The following is a 15,645-nucleotide window of genomic DNA, read 5'->3' as shown; positions in this document are numbered from 1 at the left end:
TACATCCTGCCAACGATTGACCTCTGACCCTTCCCAGTGATCTTCCAGTCCAGCAGCCCATCCTAGCATGACCACGTCTGTAGTGACCATGGCGATGTGGACCACCTCCGCCTTCCCCTGCCACGTTTGATCTGACCTCTTGAATTGGGCAGCAGGTCAATGAGTTGGATGAAGACAAACAGCGGCCTGATCCCACCTCCCATCATGACTGGTAGGCCCCTCTGTGTGGGATATGTAACTCCATTCTTGCCTAATGAAAAATCACAAATAACTTCCCCAAGCTTGATTGGGAAGGGAAAACCACGCTAAACATTTGTGACAGCTCATCAGACTACACCAGGGGATTGGGAGAAGTGAAAGAATGGTCTTCGATGGGAGGGTTAGGGGAGTAGAGGGATGGTCTTCGATGGGAGAGTTAGGGGATTAGAGGGATGGTCTTTGATGGGGGAGTTAGGGGATTAGAGGGATGGTCTTCGATGGGAGAGTTAGGGGATTAGAGGGATGGTCTTCGATGGGAGAGTTAGGGGATTAGAGGGATGGTCTTCGATGGGAGAGTGAGGGGACTGGAGGGATGGTCTTCGATGGGGGAGTTAGGGGATTAGAGGGATGGTCTTCGATGGAAGAGTTAGGGGATTAGAGGGATGGTCTTTGTTGGGGGAGTTAGGGGATTAGAGGGATGGTCTTTGTTGGGAGAGTGAGGGGATTAGAGGGATGGTCTTCGATGGGGGAGTTAGGGGATTAGAGGGATGGTCTTCGATGGGGGAGTTAGGGGATTAGAGGGATGGTCTTCGATGGGAGGGTGAGGGGATTAGAGGGATGGTCTTCGATGGGGGAGTTAGGGGATTAGAGGGATGGCCTTCGATGGGAGAGTTAGGGGATTAGAAGGATAGTCTTTGTTGGGAGAGTGAGGGGATTAGAGGGATGGTCTTTGTTGCAAGAGTGAGGGGATTAGAGGGATGGTCTTTCTTTGCCGTTGACCTATCAGTGATTGCTTTGCAGAAATCTTCCACCGGCGTGCCCAGAATCGAGGCAACAAGCAAGTGATCAACAGTGTTTCTATCAGCGCCAACAGCTTCTCCAACGAGGGAGCCTCAACAGAGGTCGCGACCAAGAAGCCTTGCTGTCAAAACATCTGATCTGCCGCTGGACGCCGATTCTAAGCCCTCGGGATCCTGCATTGTTTTGTATATTATCCGCTCCCAGACATCCCCCCTGAGCCCTGTCCCGCTCCAACCAGCCAACCCCTCCCTCCCGCACTCCACCGTCATGGGAGGCCCACTGGCATCGTGGTTGGGGACTATGCGGTTGGCATCAATCAGACTTGCCCAACCCAACCTTGCCTGCCCACCTTGTGAAGGCTCCGTGTGGGGCCAGCAACAGTGCCCGTGCCCACCAGTGGGCAGACCCAAATGGCTGCCCAGCCCCTGGTAGGCACATCCCTGCTTTGTAGTCTGAGACTCTGCCTCGGAAGGGGTAGGAGTGTCCCAACTTTGTCAGAGTCAATGGAGGTGGGAGCGCCACATTAACAGGATATTGGGAAAGGGGCTGCTTGGGAATTAGACTGGCGTCAATACTTGCTACCTGGATTCATTCTGAGGGTCCCTCTCACTGTTGGCCGTGAGGGTCCCAGCTCCATCGATTATTCAGCCATCTTCACCCAGTTCCTCGTTAAAATGGGCCCCAGACAACCCACTACCCCCAGCTCCCGACACAATCCCATTCAGACGGCACTTGCATGGGAGTTAGTTCATAGGGAGTGCTCTGTGATTGTTGTCAATGCACCTTACTGGGACAGTGTAGAGCGAGCTTTCCTCTGTATCTAACCCCGTGCTGTACCTGTCCTGGGAGTGTTTGATGGGGACAGTGTAGAGAGAGCTTTACTCTGTATCTAACCCCGTGCTGTACCTCTCGTGGGTGTATTTGATTGGGACAGTGTAGAGGGAGCTTTACTCTGTATCTAACCCTGTGCTGTACCTGTCCTGGGAGTGTTTGATGGGGGCGGTGTAGAGGGAGCAGACTTCCTCTGAACCGCCTGGGAGTTGGGTACGGTGATATGGGAACCGGAGACACGTCCCCCACCTGTCTTCACCAGAACTTGCCGAAACCCTTGCTGCAGTTGTGTGAGACAAAGGTGGCCCATGGAACCCTTGTTGTGCGGGGAGGCAGGATAGTGAGTGTTCGTGAGGGGAGTTCAGGGTGCCCTGGTGAGGAGTGGAGTGGGCTGGGAAGGAAAGTGATTCTTAGCTCTTCAATCGGTAGCAGGAGCTTCCACGTTGGGGTAAATACCCCAAGCGTTGCCTGTACAGTATGTGGCGGCCAATGGGAATGAAAGATATTGGTTAAGGGAGATGGTGAAGCCCTCTTGACCCCAGGTCATGTGCCACTAACCAGGTGGCTCATTGGCAAAGACTGTCAAAGTTCCTCCCAGCGCATACAATCCCAGTTCCGGGTAGCAATAATGGAATTTTGACACCTCAGCCTGGATGTCCCCATCCGGAGCTGTCCGGAATGACGACGGGGAGGATTCAAATGTTAGTGTACGTTTGGCGATGTTTCAATGGGTGGCCATTTTCAAAAAATAAATCAAATAAAGGGGATTTCTTCTCAGTTTGTGCAGGAGGTGGTTTGTCTGTCCTCAAAGCCTCTCCGCGTTTGCTCACTTTCCGACAGGCCGGGTCTGTAAATTTGCCGCTCACTTCGGCCTACTCCAGCAGGCCTCGGCGGCGGGTTCCGGGCCTGCACTGAATTAGCCCACCGGGTGCCCACGGCTTCCACGCCCTCCTGTTTGCCAGTCAACACACAGGTCTCTGGCCCGTTCGAGCTACTTGCCAGTCGGTCAGTCACCAATCCCGGGTAATATGGGGTGGGGGGGTGCGATCTGCCACACTTGGTGTCCTGACATGAAAGATAGCGAATTGTGGTTCTTGACACGCGCCTCCCGGCTGTCAGGTTTTGAAAAGAAATTTAACGCAAGAAAGCTACGCGACCTCGGTGTTCATCCGGTGGCAACAACGACTTGCATTTGTATAGCGCCCGCAACGTAGTTAACCACTGGCGGGTAAATCGGGCAAAAATTTGACCCCGGGGTCACCGGCCACCAAAAGCTGGGTCAAAGAGGAGGGGTTTTAAAGAAAGGAGAGAGAGAGAGGGAGAGAGAGAGAGAGAGAGAGGGGTGATGGGGAGGTGGGGGCAGGTGCGGAGAGGTTGAGGGAGGGGAATGCCAGAGCTCAGGGTCCCCCACCAGGCAGCTGAAGGCACGGCCGCCAATGGTGGAGCGATGGGAATTGGGGGGATGCTCGAGAGGTCGGAATTGGAGGAGAGCATCAGTTGCCTTCTCACCCACCAGCTCAATCAGGAGCGTTTGGATCCCCATCTTCATTAAAGTAACTACCATTTTCCATCCTTTAATCCCTGGTTAGGCCCCAGTGAGAGTAACGTGTCCGATTCCGGGCCCCGGACTTTAGGGAGGATGTCAAGGGCCTCGGAGAGGGTGCGGAGGGAGATTGACCCCAGAATGGGAGCAGGGATGAGGAGACTTCAGTTCATGTGGAGAGACTGGAGAAGCTGGGATTGTTCTCCTCAGAGCGGAGAAAGTTAAGGGGGAGATTGAATCGAGACGTTCAAAATCAGGAAGGGGTGTTCGGACAGAGTAAATAAGGAGAAACTGTTTCAAGTGGGAGGAAGAGGCCATTCAGCCCCTTGAACACCTTCCACAATTCAATCAGTTCATGGCTGAACGGGATTTTAAGTCCATCTGCCCGCCCTGGTTCTGCAACCCTTAACTCCCTTACCCGATCGAAATCTGTCCAGCTTGGCTTTGAACTTTTCGATTGACCCCCTCCCAGCTTCAACAGCTTATGTTTGGGGGGGGGTGTTGGGCGGTGGGCGGTGGGGGGAGTGTGGGGAGACAGTTTCAGATTTCCACCCCCACTTTGTGCTTTCTGATCCATCATCAACCTTGGGACAGGATTTTCCAAATGTGCCCCATCCTGCGTACGATGATGTCCAACGGTGTTGGGGTGGGAGTCTGGAACTCTCTCCTCTCCCACCGACAAAAGCTGTCGAGCTTGGGAGGGGGTCAACTGGAGATTCCTGAAAGGAGGTGGATCGATTTTTGTTGGGTTAAGGGGGTTAAGGGTTACGGAACTAGGGTGGGTAGATGGGGTTAACACACAGATCAGCTGTGGTCTGACTGAGTGGTGGAACAGGTTGAGGGGCTGAATGGCCTCCTCTTGTTTCGAAGTTCCTAGATGCAGACATTAAGCGAAGCGGATTTTAGAGTTAATAGACATGATGTTAGATCAATGGTAGGTCCAGTCAGGAGTGTAGATGTTACAGTAAGAGAATTTGACACACACATGGGGTGAGTTACAGATCTCCAGGCCTGAGCAACTTGGATGTGGCAAGTTATTCACTAAGGACAATACACCGACCGACTCATTAACTATCATCTCACCTTAACCAGAATCCCTTCTCTGTCAGGGGCAAGACCCTAACCCGCACTGAGACTCTTTCACCCTCCCTGTGTAGAGATAGAGTTGGAGCTGAAAGCATATGTGTAGTTGCTACTGGGTTTATAGTAAACAAACTGATTGTTTTCAGCCAAGAAGTATCCTCAGGTCATCTCTATCACTAATAGTCCAACTTGGCCACCCTACCACAATGAGGAAAGAATGGAATTGAATGGAAAGAAATCAAGTTGAAAAGAAATTGGCACAGTCCCTCGCCCAGTGATTGTGATAGCAAGCTCCGTTACAATTGAAGAAGTTGTCCTCTCACAAAATGCTCACAGATCAACACTGACTCCAGGTCCCGCAACAATTCCAATGTTAAATTCACATCCTTCTTTTCAAATCACTCCCTCTCTCTATATCTATCTCCGTAACCTCCTACACCCCTCCCTATCTCTGTAACCTCCTACACCCTCCCTATCTCTGTAACCTCCTACACCCCTCCCTATCTCTGTAACCTCCTACACCCTCCCTATCTCTGTAACCTCCTACACCCTCCCTATCTCTGTAACCTCCTACACACCTCCCTATCTCTGTAACCTCCTCCAGCCCCTCCCTATCTCTGTAACCTCTGACACCACCTCCCTATCTCTGTAACCGCCTACACCCTCCCTATCTCTGTAAACTCCGACACCCCTCACTATCTCTGTAACCTCCTCCAGCCCCTCCCTATCTCTGTAACCTCTGACACCACCTCCCTATCTCTGTAACCGCCTACACCCTCCCTATCTCTGTAACCTCCTACACCCCTCACTATCTCTGTAACCTCCTCCAGCCCCTCCCTATCGCTGTAACCTCTGACACCACCTCCCTATCTCTGTAACCTCCTACACCCTCCCTATCTCTGTAACCTCCTACACCCAACCAATCTCTGTAACCTCCTACACCCCTCCCTATCTCTGTAACCTCCTCCAGCACCTCCCTATCTCTATAACCTCTTACACCACCTCCCTATCTCTGTAACCTCCTACACCCTCCCTATCTCTGTAACCTCCTACACCCTCCCTATCTCTGTAACCTCCTACACCCTCCCTATCTCTGTAACCTCCTACACCCCTCCCTATCTCTGTAACCTCCTACACCCCTCCCTATCTCTGTAACCTCCTCCAGCCCCTACACCCCTCCCTATCTCTGTAACCTCCTACATCCCTCCCTATCTCGGTAACCTCCTACACCCATCCCTATCTCTGTAACCTCCTCCATCCCCTACACACCTCCCTATCTCTGTAACCTCCTCCAGCCCCTACACCACTCACTATCTCTGTAACCTCCTCCAGCTCCTACACCCCTCCCTATCTCTGTAACCTCCTCCAGCCCCTACACCACTCCCGATATCTGTAACCTCCTCCAGCCCCGCCCTATCTCTGTAACCTCCTCCAGCACCTCCCTATCTCTGTAACCTCCTACATCCCCTACAGCCCTCCCTATCTCTGTAACCTCCTCAAGCCCCTACACCCCTCCCTATCTCTGTAACCTCCTCCAGCCCCTACACTCCTCCCTAACACTGTCAACTCCTCCAGCCCCTACACCCCTCCCAATCTCTGTAACGTCCTCGAGCCCCTCCCTATCTCTGTAACCTCTTACACCACCTCCCTATCTCTGTAACCTCCTACATCCCCTACACCCCTCCCTATCTCTGTAACCTCCTCCAGCCCCTACACCCCTCCATATCCCTGTAACCTCCTCCAGCCCCTACACCCCTCCCTATCTCTGTAACCTCCTCCAGCCCCTACACACCTCCCTATCTCTGTAACCTCCTCCAGCCCCTACATCCCTCCCTATCTCTGTAATCTCCTTCAGCCCCTACACCCCTCCCTATCTCTGTAACCTCCTCCAGCCCCTACACCCCTCCCTATCTCTGTAACCTCCTCCAGCCTCTACACCCCTCCCTATCTCTGTAACCTCCTCCAGCCCCTACACCCCTCCATGTCCCTGTAACCTCCTCCAGCCCCTACACCCCTCCCTATCTCTGTAACCTCCTCCAGCCCCTACATCCCTCCCTATCTCTGTAATCTCCTTCAGCCCCTACACCCCTCCCTATCTCTGTAACCTCCTCCAGCCCCTACACCCCTCCCTATCTCTGTAACCTCCTCCAGCCTCTACACCCCTCCCTATCTCTGTAACCTCCTCCAGCCCCTACACCGCTCCCTATCCCTGTAACATTCTCCAGCCCCTACACCCCTCCCTATCTCTGTAACCTCCACCAGCCCCTACACCCCTCCCTATCTCTGTAACCTTCTCCAGCCCCTACACCCCTCCCTATCTCTGTAACCTCCTCCAGCCCCTACACCACTCCCTATATCTGTAACCTCCTCCAGCCCCTCCCTATCTCTGTAACCTCCTCCAGCCCCTACACTCCTCCCTAACACTGTCAACTCCTCTAGCCCCTACACCCTATCTCTGTAACCTCCTCCAGCCCTCCATATCTCTGTAACCTCTTACACCACCTCGCTATCTCTGTAACCTCCTACACCCTTCCCTATCTCTGTAACCTCCTCCAGCCCCTACATTCCTCCCTAAAACTGTCAACTCCTCCAGCCCCTACACACCTCCCTATCTCTGTAACCTCCTCCAGCCCCTACACCCCCCCATCTCTGTAACCTCCTCCAGCCCCTACACTCCTCCCTATCTCTGTAACCTCCTCCAGCCCCTACATCCCTCCCTATCTCTGTAACCTCCTTCAGCCCCTACACCCCTCCCTATCTCTGTAACCTCCTCCAGCCCCTACACCCCTCCCTATCTCTGTAAGCTCCTCTAGCCCCTACACCCCTCCCTATCTCTGTAACCTCCTCCAGCCCCTACACTGCTCCCTATCTCTGTAACCTTCTCCAGCCCCTACACCCCTCCCTATCTCTGTAACCTCCACCAGCCCCTACACCCCTCCCTACCTCTGTAACCTTCTCCAGCCCCTACACCCCTCCCTATCTCTGTAACCTCCTCCAGCCCCTACACCACTCCCTATATCTGTAACCTCCTCCAGCCCCTACACTCCTCCCTAACACTGTCAACTCCTTTAGACCCTACACCCTATCTCTGTAACCTCCTCCAGCCCCTCCCTATCTCTGTAACCTCTTACACCACCTCGCTATCTCTGTAACCTCCTACACCCTTCCCTATCTCTGTAACCTCCTCCAGCCCCTACACTCCTCCCTAAAACTGTCAACTCCTCCAGCCCCTACACCCCTCCCTATCTCTGTAACCTCCTCCAGCCCCTACACCCCTCCCTATCTCTGTAACCTCCTCCAGCCCCTACACCCCTCCCTATCTCTGTAAGCTCCTCTAGCCTCTACACCCCTCCCTATCTCTGTAACGTCCTCCAGTCCCCTACACTCCTCCCTAACTCTGTAACCTCCTCCAGCCCCTACATCCCTCCCTATCTCTGTAACCTCCTTCAGCCCCTACACCCCTCCCTATCTCTGTAACCTCCTCCAGCCCCTACACACCTCCCTATCTCTGTAACCGCCTCCAGCCCCCACAACCCTCCCTATCTCTGTGACCTCCTCCAGCCCCTACACCCCTCCCTATCTCTGTAACCTCCTCCAGCCTCTACACCCCTCCCTATCTCTGTAACCTCTTACACCACCTCCCTATCTCTGTAACCTCCTACACAACTCCCTATCTATGTAACCTCCTCCAGCCCCTACACTCCTCCCTTAAACTGTCAACTCCTCCAGCCCCTACACTCCTCCCTATCTCTGTAACCACCTCCAGCCACTACACCCCTCCCTATCTCTGTAACCTCCTCCAGCCCCTACACCCCTCCCTATCTCTGTAACCTCCTCCAGCCCCCACACCCCTCCCTATCTCTGTGACCTCCTCCAGCGCCTACACCCCTCCCTATCTCTGTAACCTCCTCCAGCCCCTACACTCCTCCCTAAAACTGTCAACTCCTCCAGCCCCTACACCCCTCCCTATCTCTGTAACCTCCTCCAGCCCCTACACCCCTCCCTATCTCTGTAACCTCCTCCAGCCCCCACATCCCTCCCTATCTCTGTAACCTCCTCCAGCCCCTACACCCCTCCCTATCTCTGTAACCTCCTCCAGCCCCTACACCCCTCCCTATCTCTGTAACCTCCTCCAGCACCTACACCCCTCCCTATCTCTGTAACCTCCTACATCCCTCCCTATCTCGGTAACCTCCTACACCCCTCCCTATCTCTGTAACCTCCTCCATCCCCTACACACCTCCCTATCTCTGTAACCTCCTCCAGCCCCTACACCACTCCCTATCTCTGTAACCTCCTCCAGCTCCTACACCCCTCCCTATCTCTGTAACCTCCTCCAGCCCCTCCCTATCTCTATAACCTCTTACACCACCTCCCTATCTCTGTAACCTCCTACACCCTCCCTATCTCTGTAACCTCCTACACCCCTCCCTATCTCTGTAACCTCCTACACCCCTCCCTATCTCTGTAACCTCCTCCAGCCCCTACACCCCTCCCTATCTCTGTAACCTCCTACATCCCTCCCTATCTCGGTAACCTCCTACACCCCTCCCTATCTCTGTAACCTCCTCCATCCCCTACACACCTCCCTATCTCTGTAACCTCCTCCAGCCCCTACACCACTCCCTATCTCTGTAACCTCCTCCAGCACCTACACCCCTCCCTATCTCTGTAACCTCCTCCAGCCCCTACACCACTTCCGATATCTGTAACCTCCTCCAGCCCCTCCCTATCTCTGTAACCTCCTCCAGCCCCTCCCTATCTCTGTAACCTCCTACATCCCCTACAGCCCTCCCTATCTCTGTAACCTCAAGCCCCTATACCCCTCCCTACCTCTGTAACCTCCTCCAGCCCCTACACTCCTCCCTAACACTGTCAACTCCTCCAGCCCCTACACCCCTCCCAATCTCTGTAACGTCCTCGAGCCCCTCCCTATCTCTGTAACCTCTTACACCACCTCCCTATCTCTGTAACCTCCTACATCCCCTACACCCCTCCCTATCTCTGTAACCTCCTCCAGCCCTTACACCCCTCCATATCCCTGTAACCTCCTCCAGCCCCTACACCCCTCCCTATCTCTGTAACCTCCTCCAGCCCCTACACCCCTCCATGTCCCTGTAACCTCCTCCAGCCCCTACACCCCTCCCTATCTCTGTAACCTCCTCCAGCCCCTACATCCCTCCCTATCTCTGTAATCTCCTTCAGCCCCTACACCCCTCCCTATCTCTGTAACCTCCTCCAGCCCCTACACCCCTCCCTATCTCTGTAACCTCCTCCAGCCTCTACACCCCTCCCTATCTCTGTAACCTCCTCCAGCCCCTACACCGCTCCCTATCTCTGTAACCTTCTCCAGCCCCTACACCCCTCCCTATCTCTGTAACCTCCACCAGCCCCTACACCCCTCCCTATCTCTGTAACCTTCTCCAGCCCCTACACCCCTCCCTATCTCTGTAACCTCCTCCAGCCCCAACACCACTCCCTATATCTGTAACCTCCTCCAGCCCCTCCCTATCTCTGTAACCTCCTCCAGCCCCTACACTCCTCCCTAACACTGTCAACTCCTCTAGCCCCTACACCCTATCTCTGTAACCTCCTCCAGCCCTCCCTATCTCTGTAACCTCTTACACCACCTCGCTATCTCTGTAACCTCCTACACCCTTCCCTATCTCTGTAACCTCCTCCAGCCCCTACACTCCTCCCTAAAACTGTCAACTCCTCCAGCCCCTACACCCCTCCCTATCTCTGTAACCTCCTCCAGCCCCTACACCCCCCCATCTCTGTAACCTCCTCCAGCCGCTACACTCCTCCCTATCTCTGTAACCTCCTCCAGCCCCTACATCCCTCCCTATCTCTGTAACCTCCTTCAGCCCCTACACCCCTCCCTATCTCTGTAACCTCCTCCAGCCCCTACACCCCTCCCTATCTCTGTAAGCTCCTCTAGCCCCTACACCCCTCCCTATCTCTGTAACCTCCTCCAGCCCCTACACTGCTCCCTATCTCTGTAACCTTCTCCAGCCCCTACACCCCTCCCTATCTCTGTAACCTCCACCAGCCCCTACACAACTCCCTATCTCTGTAACCTTCTCCAGCCCCTACACCCCTCCCTATCTGTGTAACCTCCTCCAGCCCCTACACCACTCCCTATATCTGTAACCTCCTCCAGCCCCTCCCTATCTCTGTAACCTCCTCCAGCCCCTCCCTATCTCTGTAACCTCTTACACCACCTCGCTATCTCTGTAACCTCCTACACCATTCCCTATCTCTGTAACCTCCTCCAGCCCCTACACTCCTCCCTAAAACTGTCAACTCCTCCAGCCCCTACACCCCTCCCTATCTCTGTAACCTCCTCCAGCCCCTACACCCCTCCCTATCTCTGTAACCTCCTCCAGCCCCCACATCCCTCCCTATCTCTGTAACCTCCTCCAGCCCCTACACCCCTCCCTATCTCTGTAACCTCCTCCAGCCCCTACACCCCTCCCTATCTCTGTAACCTCCTCCAGCACCTACACCCCTCCCTATCTCTGTAACCTCCTACATCCCTCCCTATCTCGGTAACCTCCTACACCCCTCCCTATCTCTGTAACCTCCTCCATCCCCTACACACCTCCCTATCTCTGTAACCTCCTCCAGCCCCTACACCACTCCCTATCTCTGTAACCTCCTCCAGCTCCTACACCCCTCCCTATCTCTGTAACCTCCTCCAGCCCCTCCCTATCTCTATAACCTCTTACACCACATCCCTATCTCTGTAACCTCCTACACCCTCCCTATCTCTGTAACCTCCTACACCCCTCCCTATCTCTGTAACCTCCTACACCCCTCCCTATCTCTGTAACCTCCTCCAGCCCCTACACCCCTCCCTATCTCTGTAACCTCCTACATCCCTCCCTATCTCGGTAACCTCCTACACCCCTCCCTATCTCTGTAACCTCCTCCATCCCCTACACACCTCCCTATCTCTGTAACCTCCTCCAGCCCCTACACCACTCCCTATCTCTGTAACCTCCTCCAGCACCTACACCCCTCCCTATCTCTGTAACCTCCTCCAGCCCCTACACCACTCCCGATATCTGTAACCTCCTCCAGCCCCTCCCTATCTCTGTAACCTCCTCCAGCCCCTCCCTATCTCTGTAACCTCCTACATCCCCTACAGCCCTCCCTATCTCTGTAACCTCCTCCAGCCCCTACACCCCTCCCTATCTCTGTAACCTCCTCCAGCCCCTACACCCCTCCCTATCTCTGTAACCTCCTCCAGCCCCTACACCCCTCCCTATCTCTGTAACCTCCTCCAGCCCCTACACCCCTCCCTATCTCTGTAACCTCCTCCAGCCCCTACACCCCTACCTATCACTGTAACCTCCTCCAGCCCCTACACCCCTCCCTATCTCTGTAACCTCCTCCAGCCCCTATACCCCTCCCTACCTCTGTAACCTCCTCCAGCCCCTACACTCCTCCCTAACACTGTCAACTCCTCCAGCCCCTACACCCCTCCCAATCTCTGTAACGTCCTCGAGCCCCTCCCTATCTCTGTAACCTCTTACACCACCTCCCTATCTCTGTAACCTCCTACATCCCCTACACCCCTCCCTATCTCTGTAACCTCCTCCAGCCCTTACACCCCTCCATATCCCTGTAACCTCCTCCAGCCCCTACACCCCTCCCTATCTCTGTAACCTCCTCCAGCCTCTACACCCCTCCATGTCCCTGTAACGTCCTCCAGCCCCTACACCCCTCCCTATCTCTGTAACCTCCTCCAGCCCCTACATCCCTCCCTATCTCTGTAATCTCCTTCAGCCCCTACACCCCTCCCTATCTCTGTAACCTCCTCCAGCCCCTACACCCCTCCCTATCTCTGTAACCTCCTCCAGCCTCTACACCCCTCCCTATCTCTGTAACCTCCTCCAGCCACTACACCCCTCCCTATCTCTGTAACCTTCTCCAGCCCCTACACCCCTCCCTATCTCGGTAACCTCCACCAGCCCCTACACCCCTCCCTATCTCTGTAACCTTCTCCAGCCCCTACACCCCTCCCTATCTCTGTAACCTCCTCCAGCCCCTACACCACTCCCTATATCTGTAACCTCCTCCAGCCCCTCCCTATCTCTGTAACCTCCTCCAGCCCCTACACTCCTCCCTAACACTGTCAACTCCTCTAGCCCCTACACCCTATCTCTGTAACCTCCTCCAGCCCTCCCTATCTCTGTAACCTCTTACACCACCTCGCTATCTCTGTAACCTCCTACACCCTTCCCTATCTCTGTAACCTCCTCCAGCCCCTACACTCCTCCCTAAAATTGTCAACTCCTCCAGCCCCTACACCCCTCCCTATCTCTGTAACCTCCTCCAGCCCCTACACCCCCCCATCTCTGTAACCTCCTCCAGCCGCTACACTCCTCCCTATCTCTGTAACCTCCTCCAGACCCTACATCCCTCCCTATCTCTGTAACCTCCTTCAGCCCCTACACCCCTCCCTATCTCTGTAACCTCCTCCAGCCCCTACACCCCTCCCTATCTCTGTAAGCTCCTCTAGCCCCTACACCCCTCCCTATCTCTGTAACCTCCTCCAGCCCCTACACTGCTCCCTATCTCTGTAACCTTCTCCAGCCCCTACACCCCTCCCTATCTCTGTAACCTCCACCAGCCCCTACACAACTCCCTATCTCTGTAACCTTCTCCAGCCCCTACACCCCTCCCTATCTGTGTAACCTCCTCCAGCCCCTACACCACTCCCTATATCTGTAACCTCCTCCAGCCCCTCCCTATCTCTGTAACCTCCTCCAGCCCTTACACCCCTCCATATCCCTGTAACCTCCTCCAGCCCCTACACCCCTCCCTATCTCTGTAACCTCCTCCAGCCTCTACACCCCTCCATGTCCCTGTAACCTCCTCCAGCCCCTACACCCCTCCCTATCTCTGTAACCTCCTCCAGCCCCTACATCCCTCCCTATCTCTGTAAACTCCTTCAGCCCCTACACCCCTCCCTATCTCTGTAACCTCCTCCAGCCCCTACACCCCTCCCTATCTCTGTAACCTCCTCCAGCCTCTACACCCCTCCCTATCTCTGTAACCTCCTCCAGCCCCTACACCGCTCCCTATCTCTGTAACCTTCTCCAGCCCCTACACCCCTCCCTATCTCTGTAACCTCCACCAGCCCCTACACCCCTCCCTATCTCTGTAACCTTCTCCAGCCCCTACACCCCTCCCTATCTCTGTAACCTCCTCCAGCCCCTACACCACTCCCTATATCTGTAACCTCCTCCAGCCCCTCCCTATCTCTGTAACCTCCTCCAGCCCCTACACTCCTCCCTAACACTGTCAACTCCTCTAGCCCCTACACCCTATCTCTGTAACCTCCTCCAGCCCTCCCTATCTCTGTAACCTCTTACACCACCTCGCCATCTCTGTAACCTCCTACACCCTTCCCTATCTCTGTAACCTCCTCCAGCCCCTACACTCCTCCCTAAAATTGTCAACTCCTCCAGCCCCTACACCCCTCCCTATCTCTGTAACCTCCTCCAGCCCCTACACCCCCCCATCTCTGTAACCTCCTCCAGCCGCTACACTCCTCCCTATCTCTGTAACCTCCTCCAGACCCTACATCCCTCCCTATCTCTGTAACCTCCTTCAGCCCCTACACCCCTCCCTATCTCTGTAACCTCCTCCAGCCCCTACACCCCTCCCTATCTCTGTAAGCTCCTCTAGCCCCTACACCCCTCCCTATCTCTGTAACCTCCTCCAGCCCCTACACTGCTCCCTATCTCTGTAACCTTCTCCAGCCCCTACACCCCTCCCTATCTCTGTAACCTCCACCAGCCCCTACACAACTCCCTATCTCTGTAACCTTCTCCAGCCCCTACACCCCTCCCTATCTGTGTAACCTCCTCCAGCCCCTACACCACTCCCTATATCTGTAACCTCCTCCAGCCCCTCCCTATCTCTGTAACCTCCTCCAGCCCCTCCCTATCTCTGTAACCTCTTACACCACCTCGCTATCTCTGTAACCTCCTACACCCTTCCCTATCTCTGTAACCTCCTCCAGCCCCTACACTCCTCCCTAAAACTGTCAACTCCTCCAGCCCCTACACCCCTCCCTATCTCTGTAACCTCCTCCAGCCCCTACACCCCTCCCTATCTCTGTAACCTCCTCCAGCCCCTACACCCCTCCCTATCTCTGTAACCTCCTCCAGCCCCTACATCCCTCCCTATCTCTGTAACCTCCTTCAGCCCCTACACCCCTCCCTATCTCTGTAACCTCCTCCAGCCCCTACACACCTCCCTATCTCTGTAACCGCCTCCAGCCCCCACAACCCTCCCTATCTCTGTGACCTCCTCCAGCCCCTACACCCCTCCCTATCTCTGTAACCTCCTCCAGCCTCTACACCCCTCCCTATCTCTGTAACCTCTTACACCACCTCCCTATCTCTGTAACCTCCTACACAACTCCCTATCTCTGTAACCTCCTCCAGCCCCTACACTCCTCCCTTAAACTGTCAACTCCTCCAGCCCCTACACTCCTCCCTATCTCTGTAACCTCCTCCAGCCCCTACACCCCTCCCTATCTCTGTAACCTCCTCCAGCCCCTACACCCCTCCCTATCTCTGTAACCTCCTCCAGCCCCCACACCCCTCCCTATCTCTGTGACCTCCTCCAGCGCCTACACCCCTCCCTATCTCTGTAACCTCCTCCAGCCCCTACACCCCTCCCTATCTCTGTAGCCTCCTACATCCCTCTCTATCTCGGTAACCTCCTACACCCCTCCCTATCTCTGTAACCTCCTCCATCCCCTACACACCTCCCTATCTCTGTAACCTCCTCCAGCCCCTACAGCACTCCCTATCTCTGTAACCTCCTCCAGCTCCTACATCCCTCCCTATCTCTGTAACCTCCTCCAGCCCCTACACCACTCCCTATATCTGTAACCTCCTCGAGCCCCTCCCTATCTCTGTAACCTCCTCCAGCCCCTCCCTATCTCTGTAACCTCCTACATCCCCTACAGCCCTCCCTATCTCTGTAACCTCCTCCAGCCCCTACACTCCTCCCTAACACTGTCAACTCCTCCAGCCCCTACACCCCTCCCTATCTCTGTAACCTCCTCGAGCCCCTCCCTATCTCTGTAACCTCTTACACCACCTCCCTATCTCTGTAACCTCCTACATCCCCTACACCCCTCCCTATCTCTGTAACCTCCT

At 55.0% G+C, this 15,645-nt stretch overlaps 1 protein-coding gene across 1 annotated transcript in view; it reads left to right on the top strand.

The window, feature by feature from the left end:
* The window catches only part of LOC121274398 (ras-related protein Rab-25-like), a 53,346-nt gene extending 50,739 nt beyond the window's left edge, over nt 1–2,607 (top strand). The window contains exon 5 of the mRNA XM_041181697.1: nt 1,000–2,607. Within this exon, the coding sequence (XP_041037631.1) occupies nt 1,000–1,136 (137 nt within the window). The 3' untranslated portion in view covers nt 1,137–2,607. The remainder of the gene's footprint in view (nt 1–999) is intronic.
* The last annotated feature ends 13,038 nt before the right edge of the window (nt 2,608–15,645 follow it).

The sequence above is a fragment of the Carcharodon carcharias genome (assembly GCF_017639515.1).
Source record: "Carcharodon carcharias isolate sCarCar2 chromosome 36 unlocalized genomic scaffold, sCarCar2.pri SUPER_36_unloc_11, whole genome shotgun sequence".
Lineage (NCBI taxonomy): Eukaryota > Metazoa > Chordata > Chondrichthyes > Lamniformes > Lamnidae > Carcharodon > Carcharodon carcharias.
The sequence above is the reverse complement of the archived record's forward strand: the minus strand, read 5'-3'. Positions and strand labels throughout refer to the sequence as shown.